The 25400-nt window shown below is 48.4% G+C and overlaps 3 protein-coding genes across 3 annotated transcripts; 2 read left to right on the top strand and 1 right to left on the bottom strand.

The window, feature by feature from the left end:
- Positions 1 to 534: 534 nt before the first annotated feature.
- Positions 535 to 13517, bottom strand: LOC121586534 (zinc finger CCCH domain-containing protein 13-like). The gene is given in 22 exon segments (XM_045209649.1): positions 535 to 1286; positions 1914 to 2077; positions 2496 to 2696; positions 3807 to 3953; positions 4152 to 4683; positions 4720 to 5402; positions 5533 to 6879; positions 7396 to 7508; positions 7680 to 8235; positions 8633 to 8905; positions 9146 to 9637; positions 9818 to 10049; positions 10051 to 10147; positions 10418 to 10594; positions 10799 to 11169; positions 11307 to 11345; positions 11457 to 11590; positions 11755 to 11863; positions 12022 to 12136; positions 12328 to 12437; positions 12593 to 12745; positions 13386 to 13517. Coding segments are annotated over 21 exon segments (6267 nt in total). The 5' UTR covers positions 12737 to 12745; positions 13386 to 13517; the 3' UTR covers positions 535 to 1055.
- A 240-nt stretch (positions 13518 to 13757) lies between these two features.
- Positions 13758 to 18900, top strand: LOC121586525 (cyclin-T2). The gene is made up of 6 exons (XM_041903277.2): positions 13758 to 14014; positions 14702 to 14783; positions 18053 to 18181; positions 18279 to 18339; positions 18584 to 18646; positions 18842 to 18900. The coding sequence occupies exons 1-6, from the start codon at positions 13857 to 13859 to the stop codon at positions 18898 to 18900; spliced, it is 552 nt and encodes a 183-aa protein (XP_041759211.1). The 5' UTR covers positions 13758 to 13856.
- A 1148-nt stretch (positions 18901 to 20048) lies between these two features.
- LOC121565571 (cyclin-T2) lies at positions 20049 to 24189 on the top strand. Its single transcript, XM_041876150.2, has 4 exons — positions 20049 to 20066; positions 20471 to 20669; positions 21381 to 21475; positions 21618 to 24189. The coding sequence occupies exons 1-4, from the start codon at positions 20049 to 20051 to the stop codon at positions 22731 to 22733; spliced, it is 1428 nt and encodes a 475-aa protein (XP_041732084.2). The 3' UTR covers positions 22734 to 24189.
- The last annotated feature ends 1211 nt before the right edge of the window (positions 24190 to 25400 follow it).

The raw sequence follows: 25400 nt of genomic DNA on the forward strand, positions 1-25400 counted from the left end.
GAGTGTTGTGGCACAGCAGTCGGAGGGTGTTGGTTGAGTTTAACCCAGAGTTCCTAGTAAAGTAGACCATTGCCAAAGTTTCCCACATCGAGTGACCTAAAGGGAAATGTATTCATGGGGGGGAGTAGCCTAGGCAGTACAGTAAACATTCATACAAGTCACTCAGAGATTTTAGTACATTCGGCCAGGGCGCATCCCAAATCACACCCTACATAGTGCCCTACTTTAGACCAGAGTGCATCCCAAATTACACCCTACATAGTGCCCTACTTTAGACCAGGGCGCATCCCAAATCACACCCTACATAGTGCCCTACTTTAGACCAGAGTGCATCCCAAATTACACCCTACATAGTGCCCTACTTTAGACCAGAGCCTTATGGGCCCAGGTGAAAAAATTTGCACTACATAGGGAATAGGATGCCATTGGGGATGAAGTCAATGTCTCTTTTGAACATTACACAAATGACATCAAGCAGGACATGGCACTAAGACTGAACTCCACACAAAGCAAAGATAAGAGCCATTACAAATGAACAACTAACCATTTTAATGCACAGTCTTAGTAACCAATGCACAACAAAATAAACTAAATACAGCAACTTCATTATAAAAAGGGAGACTTATCACCCGACAACTAAAACATCCAATCGCACAAAAACAATTGACAATTGTGTCATTCGGGGGAAATGAAATGCATGTCTTTCCTGCACCATTTATAGTTCAATGTACAGTACATTGTACAAAGCCTCTATCAATCCCTCCATAGGCTAGTATCTCCAATAGTCTCTATGGTAGAAGCAGAACAGGACTTCCAGATCAGATCAGTCTTCCAAAATGACAGCACTGCTGACTGAAAGTTTCAGCGTTTTGTTAGATTTTCCCTTGTGATTAAAAAGGCTATAGCAGGGGGCGGGGTTTAGCATTAGAGGGGCGGGGTTTAGAGTTAGGGGGCAAGGACTCAGAGCAGGCTTAGTTGTCAGAGCTGTTCAATTTCTGATCACAGGTCAGTTTCATCATGCAGCGTTTGTTTTTACCCATAAGCCCCGCTCGCTCTCAGGAGAGACACACCTCGGAGGGCTGTGGTGTACCGGGCTTGGCTACTGGTGAAGCTGCCGGTACCAGCCCCGGTGGCCCCTTGTTGGCCTTCTCTGGGCCTGCTGGGGGCCCCAACAGGGGCTGGTTGCTGCTGGCGGCGGCTACAGTCTTCTTGAAGAGACGCATGCTGAGTTGGAAGAGCTCACTGTCCACCACAGGAACACTGGGGTACATCTGCTTGGTCAGGCCCTGGAGGAGAGAGAGAGAGAGAGAGAGAGAGAGAGAGAGAGAGAGAGAAATGGAAAGAGAGCGAGAGAAATGGAAAGAGAGAGCGAGAGATGGAAAGAGAGATGGAAAGAGAGAGAGGGAGATGGAGAGAGATGGAAAGAGAGAGAGAGAGATGGAAAGAGAGATGGAAAGAGAGAGAGAGAGATGGAAAGAGAGAGAGAGAGATGGAAAGAGAGAGAGAGAGAGAGAGATGGAGAGAGAGAGAGAGATGGAAAGAGAGAGAGAGAGATGGAAAGAGAGAGAGAGAGATGGAAAGAGAGAGAGAGATGGAAAGAGAGAGAGAGAGAGATGGAAAGAGAGAGAGAGAGAGATGGAAAGAGAGAGAGAGAGAGATGGAAAGAGAGAGAGAGAGAGATGGAAAGAGAGAGAGAGAGATGGAAAGAGAGAGAGTGTTAGCTTACTATACAGTTTACATGCGGTAGACATTGTGTGTCAAAATATTGGTCCATCTATTATAATATACTACCTACATAATCCCAGACTATTCATCCAGTCCTTCTACAGTACATGGGCTATCATAGTCAATTGGAATATGGGCTAGAGTAGTCTATGGCTCTGGGTACAAGTACATTTTCTTGGAGCACTCACCTTTTCATTCTTGAGAAGCTGCCGTCTGATGGCCATGTCCCTGCGGGCGCAGAGGGCCTTACAGCAGGGGCCCAGGTTCCTCAGCAGACCTGCCCTCTCTACCTTCCTGTTCACAGCTGCCTTGTTCAGAGCACCCAGGTCATGCTCAAACAGCTTGTCAGCATCTGGAGGAATGGACGGAGAGCTGGGTTAGACTCACTGGATGTTTACAGTGAGGAATGGACGGAGAGCTGGGTTAGACTCACTGGATGTTTACAGTGATGACTGGACAGAGAGCTGGGTTAGACTCACTGGATGTTTACAGTGATGACTGGACAGAGAGCTGGGTTAGACTCACTGGATGTTTACAGTGATGACTGGACAGAGAGCTGGGTTAGACTCACTGGATGTTTACAGTGATGACTGGACAGAGAGCTGGGTTAGACTCACTGGATGTTTACAGTGATGACTGGAAAGCTATTTCTATAGACAGAGCTCGTATGGATAATGTTTGTTGTCATATCATGCATGGTTATAAAATCCAGTAGGAGAAAGATCGATGAGTACACGGTATGTAATAGTACTAATATCTCCTCCACTCACCTTTAGGATCATCCAGCTCCTTCTTGCAGACCTCCCTGACCCTCTCCAGGAGCTCGGGCCCAGCCAGCCGCTTGGAGACGCCCGCCCTGAGGAGCACCGCCCCTGGGGTGAACCGGAGCAGAGCTGCCCCTGCTGCCCGGGGCTCCTGCTTCTGCTTGGGCATCAGGCTGGACCAGTCCACATCAATCACGTCCAGGGGACCTGGAGAAACACAGCACATATGAAGGACTTAGACCACAATAATCAAACAACGATTTAGTTCACAATAACAAAACCACAACAGTTTGTCTTTTACCAGTCGCCAACTGCAGACTAGACAGGGTTGCCAGGTGTATGATATTGGGCTGGTTTGGGGGAGCCATTGGGCCAGAAGTTTTAGCATGACTTGGCAACCCTGCAGGCAAACCAGAAGGACTGTGTGGTCCTGTTCTAAACCAGATGGACGGTGTAGTCCTGTTCTAAACCAGAAGGACTGTAGTCCTGTTCTAAATCAGAAGGACTGTAGTTCTGTTCTAAACCAGAAGGACTGTGTGGTCCTGTTCTAAACCAGAAGGACTGTAGTCCTGTTCTAAATCAGAAGGACTGTAGTTCTGTTCTAAACCAGAAGGACTGTAGTTCTAAACCAGAAGCACTGTGTGGTCCTGTTCTAAACCAGAAGCACTGTGTGGTCCTGTTCTAAACCAGAAGCACTGTGTGGTCCTGTTCTAAACCAGAAGCACTGTGTGGGCCTGTTCTAAACCAGAAGAACTGTGTGGTCCTGTTCTAAACCAGAAGAACTGTGTGGTCCTGTTCTAAACCAGAAGGACTGTGTGGTCCTGTTCTAAACCAGAAGGACTGTGTGGTCCTGTTCTAAACCAGAAGGACTGTGTGGTCCTGTTCTACACCAGAAGGACTGTGTAGTCCTGTTCTACACCAGAAGGACTGTGTAGTCCTGTTCTAAACCAGAAGGACAGTGTAGTCCTGTTCTAAACCAGAAGGACTGTAGTTCTAAACCAGAAGGACTGTAGTCCTGTTCTAAACCAGAAGGACTGTAGTCCTGTTCTAAACCAGAAGGACTGTAGTTCTAAACCAGAAGGACTGTAGTCCTGTTCTAAACCAGAAGGACTGTGGTCCTGTTCTAAACCAGAAGGACTGTGGTCCTGTTCTAAACCAGAAGGACTGTGGTCCTGTTCTAAACCAGAAGGACTGTGGTCCTGTTCTAAACCAGAAGGACTGTGGTCCTGTTCTAAACCAGAAGAACTGTAGTCCTGTTCTAAACCAGAAGGACTGTAGTTCTAAACCAGAAGGACTGTAGTGTTCTCAGTATTGTACCTGGTGGCTTCTCATCATCCTGCCCATCCTCTCTCTTCTGGGCACTGTCCGCCAAGATCTCATCCAGCTCGTCATCACTGATTGGCTCGTACTCCTCCCCGCCAGACACCACCGACACAGCGTCGTCCGCCTTCGCGTCATCGTCGTCTGAGGACAAACAAGCAAATAAACTCCCTCAATAACCTGATGCCATATCAACACAAACCTAATAAAAATAATTGATGTCCTTGTCCCAGATCTGTTTGTCTGTTGTTGCCAACTCCCATGGTCACTGTCACACAAGACCAACAGTTCTGGGACCATGCTAGTAGAAAGGAGGAGTTTGTTATTGTAGTTGATCCTTACCGTCAATGCTGTCCTGTTTCTCTGCTTCCTGTATCTCTCCTCCCACAGGGTGATGGCTGTTGCCTGGTTTGTCCTGGTCCATGCCGCCGTGTCCCAAGGCTTCGTGGGGGAGCAGGAGAGAGAACTCAGCCCTGTCCGGCCCCCTGATCATATCTGGTCTCATGTGATCTGGCCTCATGTCCGGTCTTATATCTGGTCCCCCTCTCATATCCCCTCGAATGTCTCCCCTCATATCAGGTCTCATATCCCCTCGAATGTCTCCCCTCATATCGGTTCTCATATCTCCTCGAATGTCTCCCCTCATATCAGGTCTCATATCTCCTCGAATGTCTCCCCTCATATCAGGTCTCATATCCCCTCGAATGTCTCCCCTCATATCGGTTCTCATATCCCCTCGAATGTCTCCCCTCATATCAGGTCTCATATCTCCTCGAATGTCTCCCCTCATATCAGGTCTCATATCCACTCGAATGTCTCCCCTCATATCAGGTCTCATATCCCCTCGAATGTCTCCCCTCATATCAGGTCTCATGTCTCCCCTCATATCCCCTCGAATGTCTCCCCTCATATCCCCTCGAATGTCTCCCCTCATATCGGTTCTCATATCTCCTCGAATGTCTCCCCTCATATCAGGTCTCATATCCCCTCGCATGTCTCCTCTTAAATCTGGTCTGTCTCCCCTCATGTCTGGTCTCATATTGTCTCCCCTCATGTCTGGTCTCATATTGTCTCCCCTCATGTCCATCCTGTTCTTGGGGTCCCCATGTGGCGGCAGGTCCATCAGCAGCATCCTCTCCCGCTCCCGGTCGTTGCCATGGTCGCCACCGCGGCCACCGCCCCTGTTGCCGCCGCGCTCCCTGTCCCGCTCTCGTTCGTGCTGCTGCAGGAGACCCTCGGGCAGAAGCCGCTCTCGCTCACCCCGCATGTCACGGAGATCACGCTCTCTCATTGGCTCTCTGTTGCCTCCACGCATGAGGGGTTCACGGCCCCTCCCACCCCACTCCCGTGGCCCCTCAGGCTCCCAGTCTCTCTGCTGCCCCTGCTGCTGGAGAGGAGGTAGTGGCCCCGGAGGCCCCTGTTGTTGTTGCTGTCGGAGGTCCTTGCGCTCACGCTCCCTCTCAAACTGTTCCCGCTCCCTCTCCCTCTCCCTCTCGCGCTCTCGGCCGTCGTAGGACCCGGCCCGGGACTGCACCTGCCGCTCGGACTCTGGGGAGCTGCGTCTGGAGCTGTGGCTGCGAGAGTCCTGCCGGTCTGGGGAAGGAAATCCACCAGAAATGGAATATAAGAGATATAATATCAATCAAATCAAACTCTGGTATGTTAGTAAGGCAACTCACTGTTCGCTCGACAAAAACTGTTAATAGTACGTGTGTCTCCGTACCTGAGGAGGTGCTGCGACTGGGCTCTCCTCTCCTCAGCTGGTCGATGCGGGACTTCCGCTCCTCTCCCCTCGCCGCCGGTGGCTCTGTGGCCACTGGTCCCCTCTCTCTCTCACCACGCTCCCTCTCTCTTTCCCTGTCTCTCTCCCTTTCTCGTTCCCGGTCTCGGGAGTTGCCCCCCTGGAGCTGGCGTCCTCTCCTGGGTCGGCCTGGTCCTTGGCCCTGCTGATGGTCCTCTCTGTGGGCTGACTCGTTGGAGGGAGAGCGGAGACGTCTGGATGAGGCCCTGCTCTGGTTGCTTCCCATACTGCTGCTCCTCTTCTGCTCCGGAGGAGGCTTCCTCAGCAGGGGCTGGGACATGAGGGGCTGGGGGGGCAGGGTCTGGAGTAGCATGGGAGGGTCCTGGGACAGCAGAGGGGCGATGGGCGGGGGAACAGGCCTCTCCCTCTCCTTGCCCCCCCTCGGACCTCCTCTCCTGGGAAGAGCTTCGGTCGGAGTCCTCTCAGTGGGGATTGTGGGGGGTGCCTTCGCGGCCGCTGATTCACTGCCGCGCTCCAGCACATCCTCGTCAGACCAGTCGCTGAAGTTGGCGTCCATTTTCACGGGCTGTGGCAAGGGCTCTGTGCCAGGATGTGGCACGGCCCTCTGGGATAGCAGAGCCTCCTTGGGCGCGGGCGGGGGCGTTCGGGGACCCCTCTTGTTCCTCTTGCCGGGGGGAAGATGGGAGGAGCCTGGTTCCTCCTCCGACGCATCCGACTCTGCGCCACGGGAGCGTTTCCTCTTCTTGTCCAGTGCCTTCTTCTTAGGCGCCTTGCGGGGGGAGAGGAGAGGGGGCGGGGGGCCGTCCGAGGGGGGCTCTGGGTTGGTGAACCTCTCTGGAGCTCCTGAAACACCTCCTGCCACCTCCTCCTCCTTCCTCCCCTTCTTCAGGCCTTTCTTCTGGGACTTGGTCTTCTTCTTGCCCTCATGACCTGATGGGACTGGAGCATCTCGGTCTCTGTCCTCAGTGACCAGGGCCACGGGCGGCGGGGGAGGGGTGGGGTCCCGAGCGTCCCTCTCTTTACCTCTCCTAGAGTCCGAGCCGGAGGCCGAGACAGGGGTACTGCTATCTGAGGGCTGCTCCCCACGTCTCTCCTCTCCTCTCCCTGCTCCTCCTCTGTCTCCGCGGGCGTCAGCCTCCTCCTTCCGCCGGCTCCTCCCCTCCCTCTTGTCCCCGCCTCCACGGCGCTCCTCGTCCTTCCAGCGGCTGGGCTTGGGGTCCTCCGCTACAGGGGCGCTGGGGGGGGAACGCAGGAGGGAGTCCTGGGGCGGGAGTACCACCTGACTCAACAGCCGGTGTTTCTCAACACCTGAACACACACAAGGAAGCAAAGGGTTTCTGTAAGCGTGATACCAAGGTTTATCAACACCGTGGAAACGTCAACAAATGTCAAAGAAACAACAAAACACCTTTTTATCTTAAAGGGCGCCTTGGCTCGTTCTCAAAGATCTCTGATCGCCCTCTAATAACAAATCAAACACCGGCTGCTACTTCCATGTACAGCACTGAGTTACAGTCTGTCTGTATGAAATGTGCTCAACAATTAAACTGTATTATCATCATTACTGAGTGTGCCCTGGGCTCACGTGGAGGGATATTGAAGTGATCAGGCCAAGGCACCCTTTGGGGAGGTGTTAATCCATACGGGACTAGTTTCCTCCAGACAGAACCAGTGCTGTTTGTTTTTCCCATTAAAGAGTGTCCCTACTGTCAAGAACTGGAGGAGGAGGAAGACACACTGGTACTGTGATGGGGAGGATGGTGATTGGGCCAGGGCCAGAGGTGGGGCGGAGCTTGGGCTGGCCTCCACCAATCAAACGCTCACTTTTCTCCTCAGCGCTGTTGTATCCGTCGCTGTCTCCTGGGGTGACGTCCCTTGCTCGCTTGGGGGAGGGGCGAGTCGGGCTGGGTGTGGTCTCTACCCTGTGCCTCTTCCGGCTACAGAGGACACACACAGAGAAGAGGGGTTCGAGGTCAGTTGGGTTGTGTTAAGTAGGAAAGAAACAGAAGGAAATGATGGAGTGATTCTAGTTATGAGTCATGGGTTAGTGGTTACCTGGAATTGAAATGGAACTGACCCCAACCCTGGTGGTTACTACTGATACTTGCCTGGTCTTGCGGTCTTCGTGCGAGTCTCGGACAGAGCGGTCGTCCCTTGGTTCATCCCTAGTCCGTTCACGTCGCTCCTCCCTTCCTTTCTCTCGCTCCTCCCATTCCCGCTGTCTCTCCCTCTCTCTCTGCTCACGCTCCCTCTCCCGCTCTCGTTCCCTCTCCCGCTCTCTCTCCTTCCTCTCCCTCTCTCGCTCCTCCCTTTCCCGCTCCCTCTCCTCCCTCTCCCGTTCCCTCTCTCTCTCCTTTTCCCTCTCTTTCTCCTTTTCCCTCTCTCTCTCCTTTTCCCGTTCTCTCTCCCGTTCTCGCTCCCTCTCCCGGACCCTCTCCCGCTCTGCCTCCTTCTCCTTTTCCCTCTCTCTCTCCTTTTCCTTCTCTCTTTCTCTCTCCCTCTCTCTTTCCCGTTCCCTTTCTCGCTCCCTCTCTCGGCCCCTGTCCTCTCGTCTGTCCCCCCCTCCTTTTTCCTCTCCTCTGCGTTCATCCCTCCCTCTGGTCTCCTCCCTCTCTGGCTCTTCTCCTCTGGCTGGGTGCCGACCAGGAGAGGACGCTCTTTGGTCTGTTAGAAACAGAGAAAACAGCCAGTCAGTCACAACATCCAGCACCAAGGGCTCGTTCTCAAGGAATCTTTCAAAACGCATTAAAGATGGCCTGAGGGACCTTGGATCTTCTTCTCCAGTACGATTGAGGAGGAGACAGGATGCTTTAGGAAGGCTTCTGTTACATATAGCTGTGTTCCTGGTTGTCCTTGCCCCTTGTAGAGTCAGCTGTGTACTTCGTCAGTTTCCCTGTCTAGTGGGGTTCTTTTTCTCTACGTCTCACTTGTATTTTAATGCACTCACTGTAGAACTTTTGAGATTGTTTTTCAATGAAAAGCGCATTATACATGCAATGTAATATTTATTATTAGGATACGAGGAAAGACTAATTGAGATATAGCCAAGACCTCTCCTCACCTCTCTCCCGGTTCTCTCTGCGGTCACCACGGTCGGTGTGACCACCTCTACGGTCGTAGGATGAGTCTCTCCCAGTGGCCTGCTCCCCTCCTCTCCTGTCTCCGTCATAACGGTCACGCTCCGCTCCTCCTCTCTCCGCGCCTCCTCCTCTCTCCGCGCCACGGTCGGTGCTCCTCTCTGCACTCTTCTCACGGAAGCCTCCGCCGCTTCGTGACTCCCAACTGTCCTGGCCACCACTCTCCAACTGGGAGCCTCGAGAGTTCCGGGTGGAGCCTGAGGAACCCGAGGGAGGAAGGTCAGAGTTGACAACATGGCAGAGCGGCGCAGATTACTGTTTGATTTGAGAAGGGCGCTCCTCCCTCAGCTATAGACTGGTGCACCGCGGTTTAGCTTAATCAAACTCCCTCACTTCCAAAGACACCACAACAACAAACACATTAAGAACTGTTACTACAACTGGCCATTAGTATATTTTGCTGGTTATAAGATGTGTGATGTCATGTGTGACCTCACCTTTGTCAGATCCATCAGCCTCGCGGCCCCTCCCCCTGCCAGGTCTCTCAGCTCTACTCTCTGTCCTCGTCTCCCCCCTCCCGTCAGTCCTCCCCCCTTCCTCTCGCCCGTGGCCCCTCCCATAGCTCCTCCCCTCCTCCGGGACAGCCTCCTCCTTCCTGTCCCTGTCTGTCTTCTCCCTCTCTCCTCTCTCCCTCTCCCGGTCCCTGTATTCCAGAGAGTCTCGTCCGGAGCGTGCTGACGTGGTCTCTGTGGTTCTGGGTTCCCGGGTAGAGTCCTTGGTGTCCCTGGTGTCTCGGTCTCTATCCCTGGTGGCGTCCCTGGAGGTACCGGTGGAGTCTCCTCGTCGGTCGCTGCGCCCGTCACTCCGGCGCTCTCGCCCCTCTTTCGTCTCCCGGTCCTCACGGGCGCCATCACGAGAAGAGCTGGTCTCTGCCGCCTCGTAGTCCCGGTCGTCACGGCTACAGTCTTTCTCTCGCTTCCCGCGGCTCTCTGCGTGGACGAGGGAGACAACAACACAGGTTTGTGTTGTTACAGTGTCCAGTCAAATGATAGAATGTAGAGACTGTTTTCATATAAACACACATCCACATATAGAAAACCAGTACTGATTTAAAGAAGGTGACCACATACAGAAAACAGCCAGTATATTATGTTAATGAGTTGCTATACCGTCTCTGCGCTCGTGTCGGCGCTCCTGGGCAGGTGGGCTCCTCCCCCTCTCGCTGCGTCCTCTCTCACGCCCCCGAGAGTGGTTTCGTCCTCCAGGGCTAGTCCTCCTCTGAGGAGAGGAGGTGTCCCGGGAGGCTGCAGGGGAGCGGGAGGCACACCTCTGGCCAGGAGGTGAGGCGGCGGCTGGGGGCTCGCGGTTGTAGGCGGGGGATGCCGAGCGGCGCCGGCGGGGGGGAAGGAGAGTGTCTCTGGGCTGAAGAGCCAGAGTGGGAGGAGGGGGAGTGGTGGCGGGGCGGGGTGGGGGTGCGCTTGTGGCGGGGAGGGGGAGACCTGGAAGACCAGGAGAGGACAGGGAGTTATGGTTATTCATGGTGGACCATCTTGCTAGTCTGTCTACCATCTACACCAACTCATTAGAATCCTGCTAATAACATTACTGAACATGCTAGTGTTAGGATAGATGGCATCTTTAGACCATAGTGTCAGGTTCAGGTCCTACTGCATATTTCTCAGTTTCTGCAAGTGGATGTATATACTGTCATCTTGCTGCTTATAGCATGACAATGTTGTTATCTTGCTAGTGTCTAACAGACTACTGACCTGTGAGGTGGGGAGCCAGGCGCAAGGGTCTTCTGGGAGGCTGCTTTTGGGGAGGCGGACTTGATCTTCCTGGCTGATGGGGACACCTCTCGGTCTCTGGAAGGAGAGGACACGCTGCCGGAACGTTCCTCAGACATCACTGACCGCTTGGCCTTGTGGGAGCTGTCTGATCGGTCTCTGCAAGAGCTACGAGAAACAAAAAGTGAGTCCCTTTCATAGTGTATTCAACAACAGTGCTAACAGATACAAAAGAATGACTGTTCATTTGACTGTTGGTTTGCTTGTTTCCAGTGGGCCTTGTTTTGCCTATTTAACGAGGGTGCTAGATTTCTCTACAGCTTGGAGCGGAGCTGGACAAAACATGGCAGTGAACCTCTTTACCTGCGTTTCTCCTTCTTCTCCTTGTGTTTCTCCACATCTCTCCCCCTCTCCTTTCCCTCCTTGGGCGGCTTCTCCTCACACTTCTCCTTGCTCTTGTGCTTTCCCTTGTGCTTCTTCCCCCCGGCTGCCACCACAGGGTTCACCAGAGGAGGCACCGGAGGAGGGGGGCTGGGGGTGCGGGGACCTTTCTTCTTCCCGTGGCTCCCCTTGGAAGATCTGGCCGTGGCCGGGTCGGACACAGAGGACGACACAGAGGTCTTCTTCTCCTTCTTCCTAGAACCGGAAGATTTGGGTCCTTTAGCGTGTTTGGGAGATCCACTGGACTTCCTGGAGGAGGGGGAACCTTTAGAGCTGGAACGCTCCGGGGATGTCTGGAATTAGAATGTGGAATAAAGAAGGCGGAATTGGTTAGCATGGACACTGGAAGGAGATACGCCTAAACTAGATATGAGTGTTGATATGGATGGCTCCTGAATGACAAGGAGGTTAGGTAGGTATCTCTTCTTACCTTGGATATGATTGTGGTCCTAGTTTTGGTGGTTGGTTCCTAGTGAGAGATTGTAAATGTAGAAGGTTATAAAACAGATCAACCTCAGTCTTAAATCATGCAAGGCTATATGAACTATAGTAGATATAGCTACAGTAGATACATGCATACCGGTACCTCCTTCTTGATAACAATCTCCTCTCTTTTCTCCATATTCTCTTGCTCCAATTTCATGAGCTCCCGCTGGATCTTCTGTCTCTTCATCTCTAGGGATAATTCGTAGTCGTAGTCGCCGTTATCGGAGTCTAATGCAACACATTCCTTAAGGTTAGAATACGCAATACAAACAAGCTTTCCCAATAGAGTGAAAAACGGTTTGGGATTCATTAGTTCTACTTTCTTATGTTAATAAGGGCACATTTTCTTTCTTTTCGTGCCTATTGAACATGGCCCTGCTTTCAAACCTTACCTTCGCGGTTGGCTTCCCACTCAGTGGTCTCTTCTTCGCTGGTAGGGGTTCTCTCTTTAGTGATCTTTATATCTTCCTTCTCCCTGTGGCCTCGGGACGAGTCTCGCTGCTGCACAACACACAGACAAGCAGGTTTACATGTAAGACTCCCATACCTGTTGGTCTAATATCTAACTATTCAAATGGTTTTTCACTATGTCCTAAAGAACAAAAGAAAACAGGTCATGGAAGCATGTTGTGTGTGTTTGTGTGTGGAGAGTAACTCACTCTGGCTGTGGGGGACGTAGGCTCTTCTGGGTCTCTCTTTGTAGCATCTGATTCAACATCCTGCCTCTTATTCTTCATCCTCTCTCGCAGATCGCCAGTTGGTCTCTCCGCTGACCTGTTCACACACAAACATATGGTAATCTGAGGCATTGGTTCAGCATAAGACCACTGGCTTATCAAATACAACAAGAAACAGCTATGAGAGAATATTGGGACTTTCTGACAGTGTTGCCCACTTGCATAAAATTTATATTTTTCAGTTTCCTGCATACACGGGTCACAGGCAATTCTCCAAGGCCATCTAACCTGCTAAAAGATCCACTAAATCCTTTGCCTCGTGGCTGAGTTCCATGTGTGTAGCGACAAGTGTTGCCGTAACTGCAATTCCCAGTCTTCAACCAATTTCTACAATTAGTCTGAAAGGAAGAAAGCAAGAAAGTGTCATTTCATGAGGCAGAAATAGGGTTTAGCTCTGATGAATCCAAATTCAAAGATGTTCTTTCTCTACCTTCTCTGGACATGCATGTGTTGTATCTGTCAGTGGGTTAGATGCAGGTGTAGAGTTACACACCTCGACAGCATTACTACCAGTGCTGGGGCCGAGTCTTTCAAACACGCTGGGCCGGCGAGACGGAGTGGTGGTGGTCTGGCTACTGCTACTGTCAGATATGGTTTTAGAATTCTCCACTGTTACCCTCCGCCTTATCTTGGACATTCTGCAGGGCTGCAATTGTAGAAGAAGATATTGTAAACCTGCATTGGTACATACAGCACTTCACTATAAACAACAAACAAAACAATTCAACGTTTGTTTGTCAAACACAACAGCCTGGTTGACATTTCCATTTGAAACTATTGTAGCAAATTGATGCAAAGAAACATTGGGGATTTTGTTAATCTTTTTACATACTACACACTGATCTGGGGTCCATTAGTCGAAACAGTTGCAAAACGTTCAATTTTGCAACTAAAACGAGAGTTTTTATTGGACACATTCAGGTAGGTCCCTCCCCATTTCGTTCCATTTGCTTCCGTTTAAGAAATGTTTTGCAACAGAATCGCCTTAAATGAATACACCCAGGTCAGGCGCTGATGAAGAGTTAACAACATTAGCATATTGCTGCTGACTAGTTACTAACACTTTAGTTAACTAGTCATTTATGCATATTTTTGCCAGAGATCGTATCTGAAAACGCAGTTTGGTAGCTAGCTAGTTAACTAGCGAATGAAAAGGAACTTTGGATAGTTATGCTAACGCATAAGCTAGCTAGGATCTATGCCTGGGCCCGAGGCCTGCATAAGCCATCCCCACATTCAAAGATCCTGGAACGCTATTGCACATTGCAGTAAAAGAGTTGCCTCACCCAAAATATTAATTCGGTGTCGCATCTATTTTCGTAGGCTATGGGGATTCGCTACCTCTTGAATTTACAAGTTTTATTCTTGTATTTCAATGGCAGGGGCTCCCCTATCCGCCTTCATGTTGGCAAAGGGTGCGTGTGTAATGATTGGGTGTTTTTTCGACCGTCGATATCTAAAGAGGAGCCGCTGTAGAATCTCCACGCGCGGGGAAGTATGGGATACTGGGTGTATTCTTTTTTTTTATTTTTACACGATTTTGAGCCTGCAACTTTGGATAGAATGGACCTATTATCGTATTCATGATTTTTCACAATTTGTGAGAGATTTTTTGCTGTATTGGAATTTAAAATAGTGCTAATTTGCTGAGAAATTGGCTTACTAGTCCTAGGAGAGTAGCCAAAGCGCATGCGCGTGATGATTTTTCCTACGCTCCCTACACACTCGAGCCACCAGGGGCTAGTTGCTGGAGCGCAATGGCGGTGCACCGGGGACCTTCTTCGAAATGGCTCTTTTCCCGGGAGCAACTAGAAACAACGCCGTCGCGCCGCAGTGGAGTCGAATCTGATAGGGAACTTTCTTACCGACAGCAAGCCGCCAACCTAATTCAGGATATGGGCCAGAGACTCAACGTGTATCCTGTCTGAAAATGAGGCTTTCAGCCCGCTATGTGGCAGCTAGGCTAACTAGCTACCCAAAATGGTTGTGCCGTTTGTTAGCTTGGTACCTAGTAGCCAGCTAGTTAGTTTTATTTTCAAGTAACTGAAACACAACCAAATGTGTCCATTTTTAAAATACTAGTTGAATTTATAACTTCGACTAAGGTTTTGGTTTGATTACAAAATAGGGTACCTAACGCAGTGACGGTAACCTGAGGTTGTTAGACTAGCTAGTTATTCAGCTAACTAGATAGCTACCATGCTAACCTCGTTCTGTTATGTGATCAGCTAGCTATTATGGCCTGCTAGCCGTTCGCTTTAGCAACCCTGTTATCGTCTACTCAGCCGGCTGGATGTACAAATAACTATTAGTTAATCAGATTTATGAGCATATATAATATGGTTTGTGTTATGTTATCTCACGAGGTAGTTAATTGTGACATCTTGGTCAGCTCTGTCTCATTATGGGAGAAACGTTAGTGGTTAACGTTAGCGAACGTGAGCTAACTAGCTTAGATGGGAACAAAGCTAGGTGGATTGCCAGCCAACTACCAGTAAATGACATCAGCCAGCTAGGATGTTAGGTAGTTTATGCTTTGATTGCAGTATTTCTGTTGTTTCAATCCACATATCACTTGGAATACCTTAAGTCTTGTATTCAGCTCTCAACTCATCATCAACACTGCAATCGTTTACATGCATAGATTTTATATGATTCACTCTTTCACCAAGTTTCATAGGAATGTAAGTAATCACCATCTCAATTGTAACATCAATCTTTTTTGTATTTTCTTTCTCTAACTATTTCTATCTAGCTTCTTCCTATATCTGTTTGTGCTGTCTTGCCAACTCTTATGGTTATTGTGCTTGGTGTGACAATGACTTGCAGTTGGCAAGACAGCACAGACAGATCTGGGACAAGGCTAACTTCTATCTACAAGGGAAATCTGATGGATTTCTTTTAGGCTTGGGTGGTATACCTTATATACCGTACACCTGGGTATTTGGAAATAGCCACGGGGTGGTTTTTCAATGCTGTCTATAACGTTGAAGTTTTGCACGTGGAAACTATTAATTTGAAATGTTTCTTTACATTTTAATATTTGTAGCTACTTTTTAAGTTAATACCTGCAGTCAACTTGTGCAATATGTTAGGAGAGAAAGCAGATTGCGTTCTTCATTTCTCCTGTCACATTATTTTACATTATGAACCTTACCATCTACATTTGAGTCATTTAGCAGATGGTCTTATCCAGAGCCACTTACATTAGTGAGTGCATACATTTTCGTACTGGTCTCCCGTGGGAATCGAACCCACAACCGTGGCGTTGCAAGCGCCATGCTCTACCAACTGAGCTACAAGGGACTACCTACACTAGTTCCCTACCATAGTTCCCCAGAACAGTTGAGCCAGTCTCTGTTTGTTTGTAAATAGCAAAACTGGAGAAAGCGGGAGCAGGTGAGTCCAACTGTGTAATGACAGAGGTCGCGTTTTATATTGAAAGTCAAGTGTTTTTTTCTTCAATAGAGTGATCAGGGACTTGCAACTTTAGTTTTCCTTCACAGAAAATACAACACATTTGGCAGAAAATAGAATAAGTGCAACGCTATTTGGCTGGCAGCCACACAGGTAGGCTAAATGAGCTTACAATTAAAAAGCAAGGTCGTTTTTGCAAAAATGATGCATGGCCATCATTTCTTTTTATCATAGATAGGAAATGTAGCTGACTACATTCTAATGTTTTTCTCAAAGTTAATCTTACATTTTACTGGAGAAAGGTAGGCAGGCTACACTGAGAAAAGTAACTACATGTCAGTCAGAGCGCTGTCTGCTGAATGAATGTGTGAATTCTCATCAAAATCAAATCACATTTTATTGGTCACATACACATATTTAGCGGATGTTATTGCGGGTGTAGTGAAATGCTTGTTTTCCTAGCTCCAACAGTGCAGTAGTATCTAACAATTCACAACAATACACACATCTGAATATAATTAAGAAATGTATAAATATTAGGGCGAGCAATGTCGGAGTGGCATTGACTAAAATACAGTAGAATACAGTATGTAAACATTATTAAAGTGACCAGTGATTCCATGTTTATGTACATAGGATAGCAGCCCTCTAAGGTGCAGGGTTGAGTAACCGGGTGGTAGCTCAGTTGGTAGAGCATGGCGCTTGCAACGCCAGGGTTGTGGGTTCGATTCCCACGGGGAGCCAGTATGAAAAATATATGCACTCACTAAAAACTGTAAGTTGCTCTGGATAAAAGCGTCTGCTAAATGACTCAAATGTAAATGTAGCAGGCTAGTAATGGCTATTTAACAGTCTGATGGCCTTGAGATAGAAGCTGTTTTTCAGTCTTTCGGTCCCAGCTTGGATGCACCTGTACTGACCACGCCTTCTGGATGATAGCGGGGTGAACAGGCTGTCGCTCGGGTGGTTGATGTCCTTGATGATCTTTTTGGCCTTGTGACATCAGGTGCTGTAGGTGTCCTGGAGGGCAGGCAGTGTGCCCCCGGTGATGCGTTGGGCATACCGCACCACTCTTTGGAGAGCCCTGCTGTTGCAGTCGGTGCAGTTGCCATACCAAGCGGTGATACATCCCGACAGGATGCTCTCAATTGTGCATCTGTAAAAGTTTGTGAGGGTCTTGGGGGGCCAAGCTGAATTTCTTCAGCCTCCTGAGGTTGAAGAAGTGCTGTTGCGCCGCCTTCACCACACTGTCTGTGTGGGTGGACCATTTCAGATAGTCAGTGATGTGTACGCCGAGGTACTTGAATCTTTTCACCTTCTCCACTGCGGCCCCGTCGATGCTCCCTCTGCTGTTTCCTGAAGTCCACGATCAGCGCCATCGTTTTGTTGAGGGAGAGGTCGTTTTCCTGGCACCACACCACCAGGGCCCTCACCTCCTCCCTGTTGGCTGTCTCGTCATTGTTGGTAATCCGGCCTACTACTGTTGTGTCATCTGCAAACTTGATGATTGTTAGAGGCGTGCGTGGCCACGCAGTCATGGGTGAACAGGAGGGCAGGAGGGGGCTGAGCATGCACCCTTGTGGGGCCCCTGTGTTGAGGATCAGCGTAGTGGAGGTGTTGTTTCCTACCTTCACCACCTGGGGGTGTGGCCCGTCAGGAAGTCCAGGACCCAGTTGCACAGGGTGGGGTTCAGACCCAGGGCCCCGAGCTTAATGAAGAGCTTGGAGGGTACTATGGTGTTGAAGGCTGAGCTATATTCAAAGAACAGCATTCTTACATAGGTATTCCTCTTGTCCAGATGGGAGTGGAGAAGTGCAACTGAAGCACACAATTAGTCTGATGCAGAGCAGAAATTACAATAAGAAGCATTTTAGGTCTGCATTTACAAAACACAGCAAGATAAAACTCATAAGAAATATATTTTTTTCCTGCTTGAAAAACGGAACAATTCTGCTTTAACGCGACCCCTAAGTTTAACTTGCTAGTTATCTCAGTAAGTGGCTGAATTAATAAGGTGACGGGCAATCATATTGTCTTCGCCTTCTGCCGTGTTTGAGATGTCAAAGCCCTTTGGATGAGTTGGCAGTGGCAGCTGTACAGATATCTTTTCAAATCCTTGTGTTTTTCCTCCTCTCTGTTCTGGGCCTGTCTGCTCCTCCCCCATCTTCTCAGAGCAGGCAGGCCCGTTGCCCGTTGCAGTATTGTTCATTTGCACAATGTCTCTCATTCACATTCGCTTGTAAATGTACAAACTCACCAAAAATGACGTTCTGTAGCTCCTTCCTATATAAAAAATATGTTGAACTCAAAAAAACATTTCCGTTTGCGCTCAATAGCATATTTAGCTAGCAGCCTCCATGGAAATGACTTGTGCTCATTCTGTTACCATTCTGGTAATAGATGCACAATAGGCTTTTTCACCCCGTTTTTGGCGCCCCCTTGTGCACTAAGTCTGTAATACCGTAATTCCCGGGATGAGAGGAGGATGGTATGAAAATCTGGATACCGCCCAACCTTAATTTCTTTGACCCTACAGATCATCTCCCAAACAACCTTGTTCCTGGCCGCGAAGGTTGAGGAACAGCCTAGGAAGCTTGAACATGTCATCAAAGTGGCCCACGCCTGTGTCAACCCCCAGGATGCACCACTAGACACCAAGAGCAATGTAAGTGAGGCCTCTGTACCTGGGTGTTGTGGATCTGTCATAGAGCTATTGCTAGAGAGAGCGACACATTACAAATATGAAATCTGTTGAACTTTAGGCATACCATCAGCAAGCTCAGGAGCTGGTGATACTAGAAACGATAGTACTGCAGACGCTGGGTAAGGATCTGTCTATAGATGGATGATAAATGGAAACTTTATGAGTTGCATCCCAAATGGCACCTTATGCTTTACACACAGTAAAATACTTTTGCCCAGTTGGCCCTGGTCAAAAGTAGTGCAATATAAAGGGGAATAGGGTACCATTTGGGATGCAGTCATGGTCATGTCTGGTTCATTTGCACACTGGATGACCTATGGGCCTTTTGTAATATCTAATAATGTTCCATTCCATTGTTTTCAGGTTTTGAAATAACAATTGAACATCCTCACACTGATGTTGTGAGATGTTCCCAGCTAGTGCGAGGTACAGGCTCCTTTCTTTGTCTTTCCATCTCATCACCTTCTCTCGTCTTTGACACACACAGACACGTACCTTTTATTAAACCTCTGCTGGATGTAACCAGTTGTTATAATAATATGTTGTCGTCATTTTATTTTATTCCAGTGCTAGTCTGAGATTCTGAGCTAACCTTTGACCTTTCTCTTCCTTCTATTACAGCAAGCAAGGATTTGGCACAGACTTCCTATTTCATGGCTACCAACAGGTTGTTATCCTGACCCCCCCCACCACTATGTTGCACTGTGATGGCACACTATATCTTCCTGTACTGGCAGGTCCCCCTTCCTGTGTCCAACGCCCTCTTTGCGCCAGGCAGGTTTCTGGGAAACCCCTAGGGGCGGTACCGGACAGCCAGCCAGGCTGCAGCAGTGCGGTGTATTGTACAAGGGCTCAGTGTTGGCACATAGGGGTTGAATGCACAATGTGAAGTGTTAGTGGTGCTGTAGAACGTCCTCCCTGACCATTTGGTTGCTACAGAGTGCATATGTCTCCTCCTTCCTAAAACACAATTGGTAGCCTGAATATAGCTTGCCACTAAAGATCAGTGAAAAGATGTAAACTATAGAATCTGTCCCGGTAAGTATTAATAACGTTTTCTTTTCTTTTCTTGATTTACGTTTGACAAATATAAGCTAATATGTAAGGGTAACAAGCAAATTCTTAGTAATATTTAGTAGTAATAATTTACACACCTAATACTCCAGTAGTAAAATGATCATCCATAATTCTCTATCTTATATATGAGGGACTTGTAAGCTATAGGTATCCTCTTCTTTACCTTATTAGAATCTAAACATTACAATTCATTATATCGTACAAGATTTTACTACATTTGGGATATTAATTATTTTCCTCAAGATTGCTGTTAGATTAATTTGTATTTTAAGAATAATGACTAAAGGATTTCACCCCAAATACAGTATAAATGTGTAAACTGTGTTAGAATTATCAACCCACTAACAGAGGGGGGCGGGACTAAACATTCCAGGGTGAAGGAGAAAGGTGGAAACTGTTTAAGAAAGCCTCCTAAAGGTGGGCGGAGCAAAGTGCCTTTGTGTGTCGAGGTATAAAACAGGATGTATGTGTTTTGGGCGCCAGAGCTCTCCATGAATAAACATACAGATCATTCTTGTTGGTTAACAATTGCCCAGATTTTTGCAATGTTAGGCTATTGAACCATTTGAAAAAGGACATTTAAAGGAATGATGTGTGCAAATGTATGAGTGAGATGGCATGACTTGACAGGCTGGACTGGAACAAAGCAGGTGGATGGTGGAAATCAATGATCTCTAGGAAACAAGCTTGATCCCAATATAAAAATGCTCAGTACTCTCAAAGAACAAGTTTACCATCTAGGTTGTTGTAAATGTATCAGTTTCATAAGGTACAATTCTGTAGGCAATGGTAAGGGAAACAACCTCGATCATCCATCATAGAAACCACCGGGGTATGTGCCTCTGTCACTCACTCTCCACAACAGTCTGAAATATGAACATAGTATTATATGAACTGTATGCATGCAGATCTACTATACTCTGAGCTGTATTAGACCAGAGACATGGTTCTAGTCTAGAGACCTCATAGAGCAGGGGTTCAAACCTCTCCTTGGGGACCCCCCCAGCCCTTCCATGTATTTCAACTGTTCCACAATTAGCACACCTGATTCGACTTGTCAACTAATCATCAAGTCCGCGGAAAGGTTTGAAAAGCACTTCCATAGGGTCTCCAGCCATGTCCCAGGGCTAGTACTGATGTTGTGTATTCCCATCCTGGAACTGTAGCTAACAGGTGTCTCCTCTGTGGTCTTGTCTCCCCTCCAACAGCCTCCACCTCACCACCTTCTGCCTGCAGCACAAGCCCACGGTCATCGCCTGCGTCTGCATCCACCTGGCCTGTAAATGGTCCAACTGGGAGATCCCTGTCTCTACTGATGGGAAACACTGGTGGGAGTATCTGGACCGCACCGTCACACTCACACTGCTGGACGGTGAGAAACGTTTGAATGTTCTTATTTGATTTGAAGGACAGTGGAATTCCACCCTCGTAGGGGGATATAGGGCAGGAGGACAGTGGAATTCCACCCTCGTAGGGGGATATAGGGCAGGAGGACAGTGGAATTCCACCCTCGTAGGGGGATATAGGGCAGGAGGACAGTGGAATTCCACCCTCGTAGGGGGATATAGGGCAGGAGGACAGTGGAATTCCACCCTCGTAGGGGGGATATAGGGCAGGAGGACAGTGGAATTCCACCCTCGTAGGGGGATATAGGGCAGGAGGACAGTGGAATTCCACCCTCGTAGGGGGATATAGGGCAGGAGGACAGTGGAATTCCACCCTCGTAGGGGGATATAGGGCAGGAGGACAGTGGAATTCCACCCTCGTAGGGGGATATAGGGCAGGAGGACAGTGGAAATCCACCCTCGTAGGGGGATATAGGGCAGGAGGACAGTGGAATTCCACCCTCGTAGGGGGATATAGGGCAGGAGGGTTGAAATTGGGAACAGTTGGTTGAAGGTGTTGAACCTTCGGGGGGTCTGTAGTGTAATTCCACCCTCCGTTAGTATTTCTTGTTGTTTATTCAGACTGCACAGAAACGGGGATACAACGCAGGGGGATACAACGCAGGGGGATATAATGTGGTGAAGGTGGATGCAGGGAACCTTCAGGGTTCTAATAGTTGTCTTTGTGTCCGATGTAGAGCTGACCAATGAATTCCTGCAGATTCTGGAAAAGACGCCCAGCAGGCTGAAAAGGATACGCAACTGGAGGGTAGGTTCTGCTCTCACAACTGGTGTAAGTCTTACAGCATTTAGCACTAGTAGCTACTACTTCACTATTTCATCAGATTTGTCTTCTGAATGATATTGACTGACATTTGGGGTGGAATGTTTTGGTGTTGCCTTTTTAACTGAATTTCACGACATCTCCATTCCAGGCCACGCAAGCTGCCAAGAAGCCGAAGATGGACAGCCAGTCGGGCGACACCATCTTCCAAGGGACCTCCTCATTGGACAGCATCACCGGTGTGTCCGGCAGCAACTCGTTCTTCCCTTCGTCTCTGTCAGACTCTGGGGAGATGCCTTCACTAGACGACATGTCTGTCCCGTTCCCTCCCTACCAGGCCCTGGCTGGTGACCAGGCTGAGCTGCTGGGTCTGGACCAGGGCCTTTCGTTTCTTCCTCAAGCCGTCCCTTCAAAGTACCCATCAGGCAAACACGAACACAAAACGTGCAGTGCAGGCAAGCATCCACAGGCACTGCCCAGTAACCCCTCGCCCTTCACCCGCCCCCCACAGAAACTGTCCCTGGACAAGTACAGAGAGAAACAGGCAGCAGATCTGCAGGCCATGCAGAACGGTGTCAGAGAGGAGCAGAGCGGTGTGGACATGTACCAGTCCCCCGCCCTCTCTCACCCGCAGTCCCATAAAAGACGCTCCCAGCCTGGGCAGGGTGTCCCCCAGCACGGGGACAGTAGGAGGGACAAGGCCAGCTCTAAAAAGATACGCAGTCTCCCACCACAGGCCTTGGCTGTTGAGAACGGCGTTGCGGCCAGCAACGAGGAGCTGAAGATGAGAATCAAAGTCTCGGCTGAGCGGGACCAAGGCGGCCATGTTGGTGTCCCACAAGGCAAAGAGAAGTACAAAGACCACTCTGGCCCCAGCAGACACCCCAAGCACGGCCACTCGCACCCCTATGCCCTCAGCGGGAATGGCCGAGGGGCCATAGACCCCGCCCTGGCCCTCAGAGTCCTCGGGGGCCATGGTAGCGACCTGGGGGGCTCCAGTTCCTCCTCCAGGAAACGGGCCAACCCCGACGTCAGTAGTCACAACAACCACCACCACTCTGCTAAGAGCAGCAGGAGTTCCAAAGGCGCCGGAGGCTCCTCCCACTACTCTTCGGACAGCAGTGGCGGCCCGAGGACGGTGGAGAGACACCACGGTGGCCCGGAGGGGTCAAACGGAGTGCTGGGTTCTAACGGCCAACACACCGACTACAAAGACACTTTTGACATGCTGGACTCTCTGCTAAGTGCCCAAGGAATGAACCTGTAAATCCAGACAGAGTTCATCGTTTAGCATGGGTGCAGGCTGTTTGGCTCTCTTGCCAACTCCTTCTAAACATGTTTGGCTTGACATTTGAGTTGGCAAGATTGGACAAACAGCTCTGGATGCCAGGCTAGGAGGAGTTGTTGGATGGAGAGGAGAAAACAATTCTGAAAAAGATATATAGGTTTTTATGATTTAAAAAAATGATTTTATAACCTTTAAGTTATCTGAAAGTAACTTCATCACCCAGTCAGTCCTGTCCACACACGGTAATAATTATTGATGCTTTAAGGCTCTTCAGAAATGTCCACAACATGATATATACACAGTGTTGTAATGCTACCTGTCTGCTTGCTAAAAACCCCTGTGAGCCACGTTCACTGGTTCTGTGATTGACAAAATTCCAGATTTGAATTCTGTTCTTTTAAGGAGATAAAGAAGGTTGGTGTTATTAATGATGTGCATGTTTCAATCACATAAGGGAAGATAGCAGCCTGGTGGCGGTTTACAGAGTGTCAACGTAAATGCGCGTACGTTTTTGTATGTTAAGAAACAACCTTATTCCTTGAAATACTCAGGTCTTTAAACTTTTTTGATATAAAGAACGAAAGAAATCTTCCTCTCTTGGTGTAATACCTGTATCTGTAGAGATGTATAACTTTGTTGGTTGAAGGCTGCAGAAGTACAGCGTCTATCTTACCGTGGAGGCTGTTTGTCTGCTTGTCTTCTAAGGGGAGGGCACAAATTGTATATGATTGGCAATCCAACTAATCACACATGGGTAGTCCGAGGACATACGTAGGCCCTTACCCAAATCAACCCCTCATAGACCCTATGGCTGTGTCCAAAATGGCTCCCTATGTATCGCACTACTATTGACCAGGGCCCACAAAGTTCCCAGCTGGGGAAAACACTAGGTCCTGGTCAATAGTAGTGTACTACATAGGGAATAGGGTGCCGTTTGAGATTCACACCTCTTATGCGCTGGTGGGATCTCGAGTGCTTAGGGTCTAGGGGTTGATTAGGGACTAGGCCATTTTCTGTCTTGTGGATGCCAAAGGCTGTGCCTCCTAAAATGTATGGCAGATTATTCTAGAGCTATAAATGAAGTTTGTTATATCTGCTGTGAAGTGCATTTAAAAAGATATCTCGGCGTATTTACAAAAAGCCTTGTGATTGTAACAAGTCATCAACAAGTCGCTATTCTTCAATATTGATAAATGTCTAATTAACCAATCGCCATTCTATGAAAAGATCTCTAGATAAGATTGTATATAGGACTGCAGTTATGAGTTACAACTAACTAGTCAGTTGACTTGTTACTCCCTCAGACCACATTCTATTCTGCCATAACTGTGTATTAGGGGGTCCTAAAGCAGACACTCTATTGAACAAATCCTTAATGTGTGTACTGGGAACCCAAATAAACGTGTAAAACTGTCGTTTTTACACACAAACACAACATGGTCTTGTGCATTTTATAATGGTTATTTGTGCTACCACATACATCCACTGGGTGGTGCTGTTCTTTCATTGATTAGTTGTCTTGGTCTGGCAAAAAGACCCTGGAGCACGTATGCTTGCATTTACACCAGCAGCCCAATTCAAATATTTTGGCGCTAATTTGGTCTTTTGACCAATCGGATCAGATAGTTTGACAATAAGATTCAAGTATATTGACCAGAACAAACCAGTTGAATTTTGTATATTCCTCTCCGACGGCATATATCAGCAAATCTGTTAGTTTTCTGACGAAGGGGAGATCTAACAAAGGGACTTCCTAATATGGATTCTGTAGTTGGAACGTGTAGAGACAGATCTGTCCAGAAAGAAAAGGGTCTGCGCGTACCGCTACCAACAGTCAACGAAACTAGTAGCTATTAGTTGGCCTATTAGCTGTAGCTGTGTGCAAAAGTGAACAACTTTTTTTTAAATCTCTGTAACCAGGTTTCCATGATCCAACCTTTTATTATGCGACTAAAGTACATGTCTGATCAAAAATGTAATGACGGGTCTAATGCAAACAGAACATTTGTCGGTAAACAAAATACGCTAGACAGTTTGGGATCTTTTTGTGTCGGTAAAATGTAGTATGCGAGAAATGTCGGTGGAAACGCTTTTATGCGCAAATATTGGTATAATAACCATATCGAAGTATGAAGTACTTTTCATCGACTAGTCGGGAAAGCATGCAGTTAGGCTACAGATAGAATAAATTATGAACTTCACAGAGGTGGTGAAAGTGCAGGGTGATGAGCTTGATGCTCATTTCCAATAAATATCGAGGTTCTTGTTCTGTTGACATGATCGTCGATGCTTGCTGCCTTTTGACAAATAAAAATAATATATTTTGTCCATAATAATCTCATCATGTAGGCTATACCCGCACTATATTTGTGAGTTGTTGGCTAGAGCGCACGTGCCAATAACAGAATGGGCACACGCGATATAACGCAACAGTTGTTGTGCGAAAACCATCAGTAGAGTTGAAAATGTGATGGAAATCCATTTAACTTGTATTTTTTATTCGGTACATGGGAATTTAACCGCAAAATGTATGTTTATGTACACTGCATAATCAAGCACAGCCTTTTATAGACAAGTCAATTTGATGGAAACAACTCCGGTGGGAAAATGCGCATCTTGTTTTTATGCGGATTTTTAAATATTAAA

The sequence above is a fragment of the Coregonus clupeaformis genome, chromosome 30 (genome assembly GCF_020615455.1).
Source record: "Coregonus clupeaformis isolate EN_2021a chromosome 30, ASM2061545v1, whole genome shotgun sequence".
NCBI classification, from domain to species: domain Eukaryota; kingdom Metazoa; phylum Chordata; class Actinopteri; order Salmoniformes; family Salmonidae; genus Coregonus; species Coregonus clupeaformis.

Excerpts from the sequence above, each read along its gene's own strand:
- LOC121586525 (XM_041903277.2), top strand. The coding sequence starts at position 13,857 with ATGGCGGTGCACCGGGGACCTTCTTCGAAATGGCTCTTTTCCCGGGAG. Across the intron at positions 14,015-14,701 it reads ATGGGCCAGAGACTCAACGT|CTCTCAACTCATCATCAACA; the intron begins GTATCCTGTCTG and ends TCTTGTATTCAG. Across the intron at positions 14,784-18,052 it reads TCACCAAGTTTCATAGGAAT|ATCATCTCCCAAACAACCTT; the intron begins GTAAGTAATCAC and ends TTGACCCTACAG.
- LOC121565571 (XM_041876150.2), top strand. Across the intron at positions 20,670-21,380 it reads CACACTCACACTGCTGGACG|AGCTGACCAATGAATTCCTG; the intron begins GTGAGAAACGTT and ends TGTCCGATGTAG. Across the intron at positions 21,476-21,617 it reads GTTCTGCTCTCACAACTGGT|GCCACGCAAGCTGCCAAGAA; the intron begins GTAAGTCTTACA and ends TCTCCATTCCAG.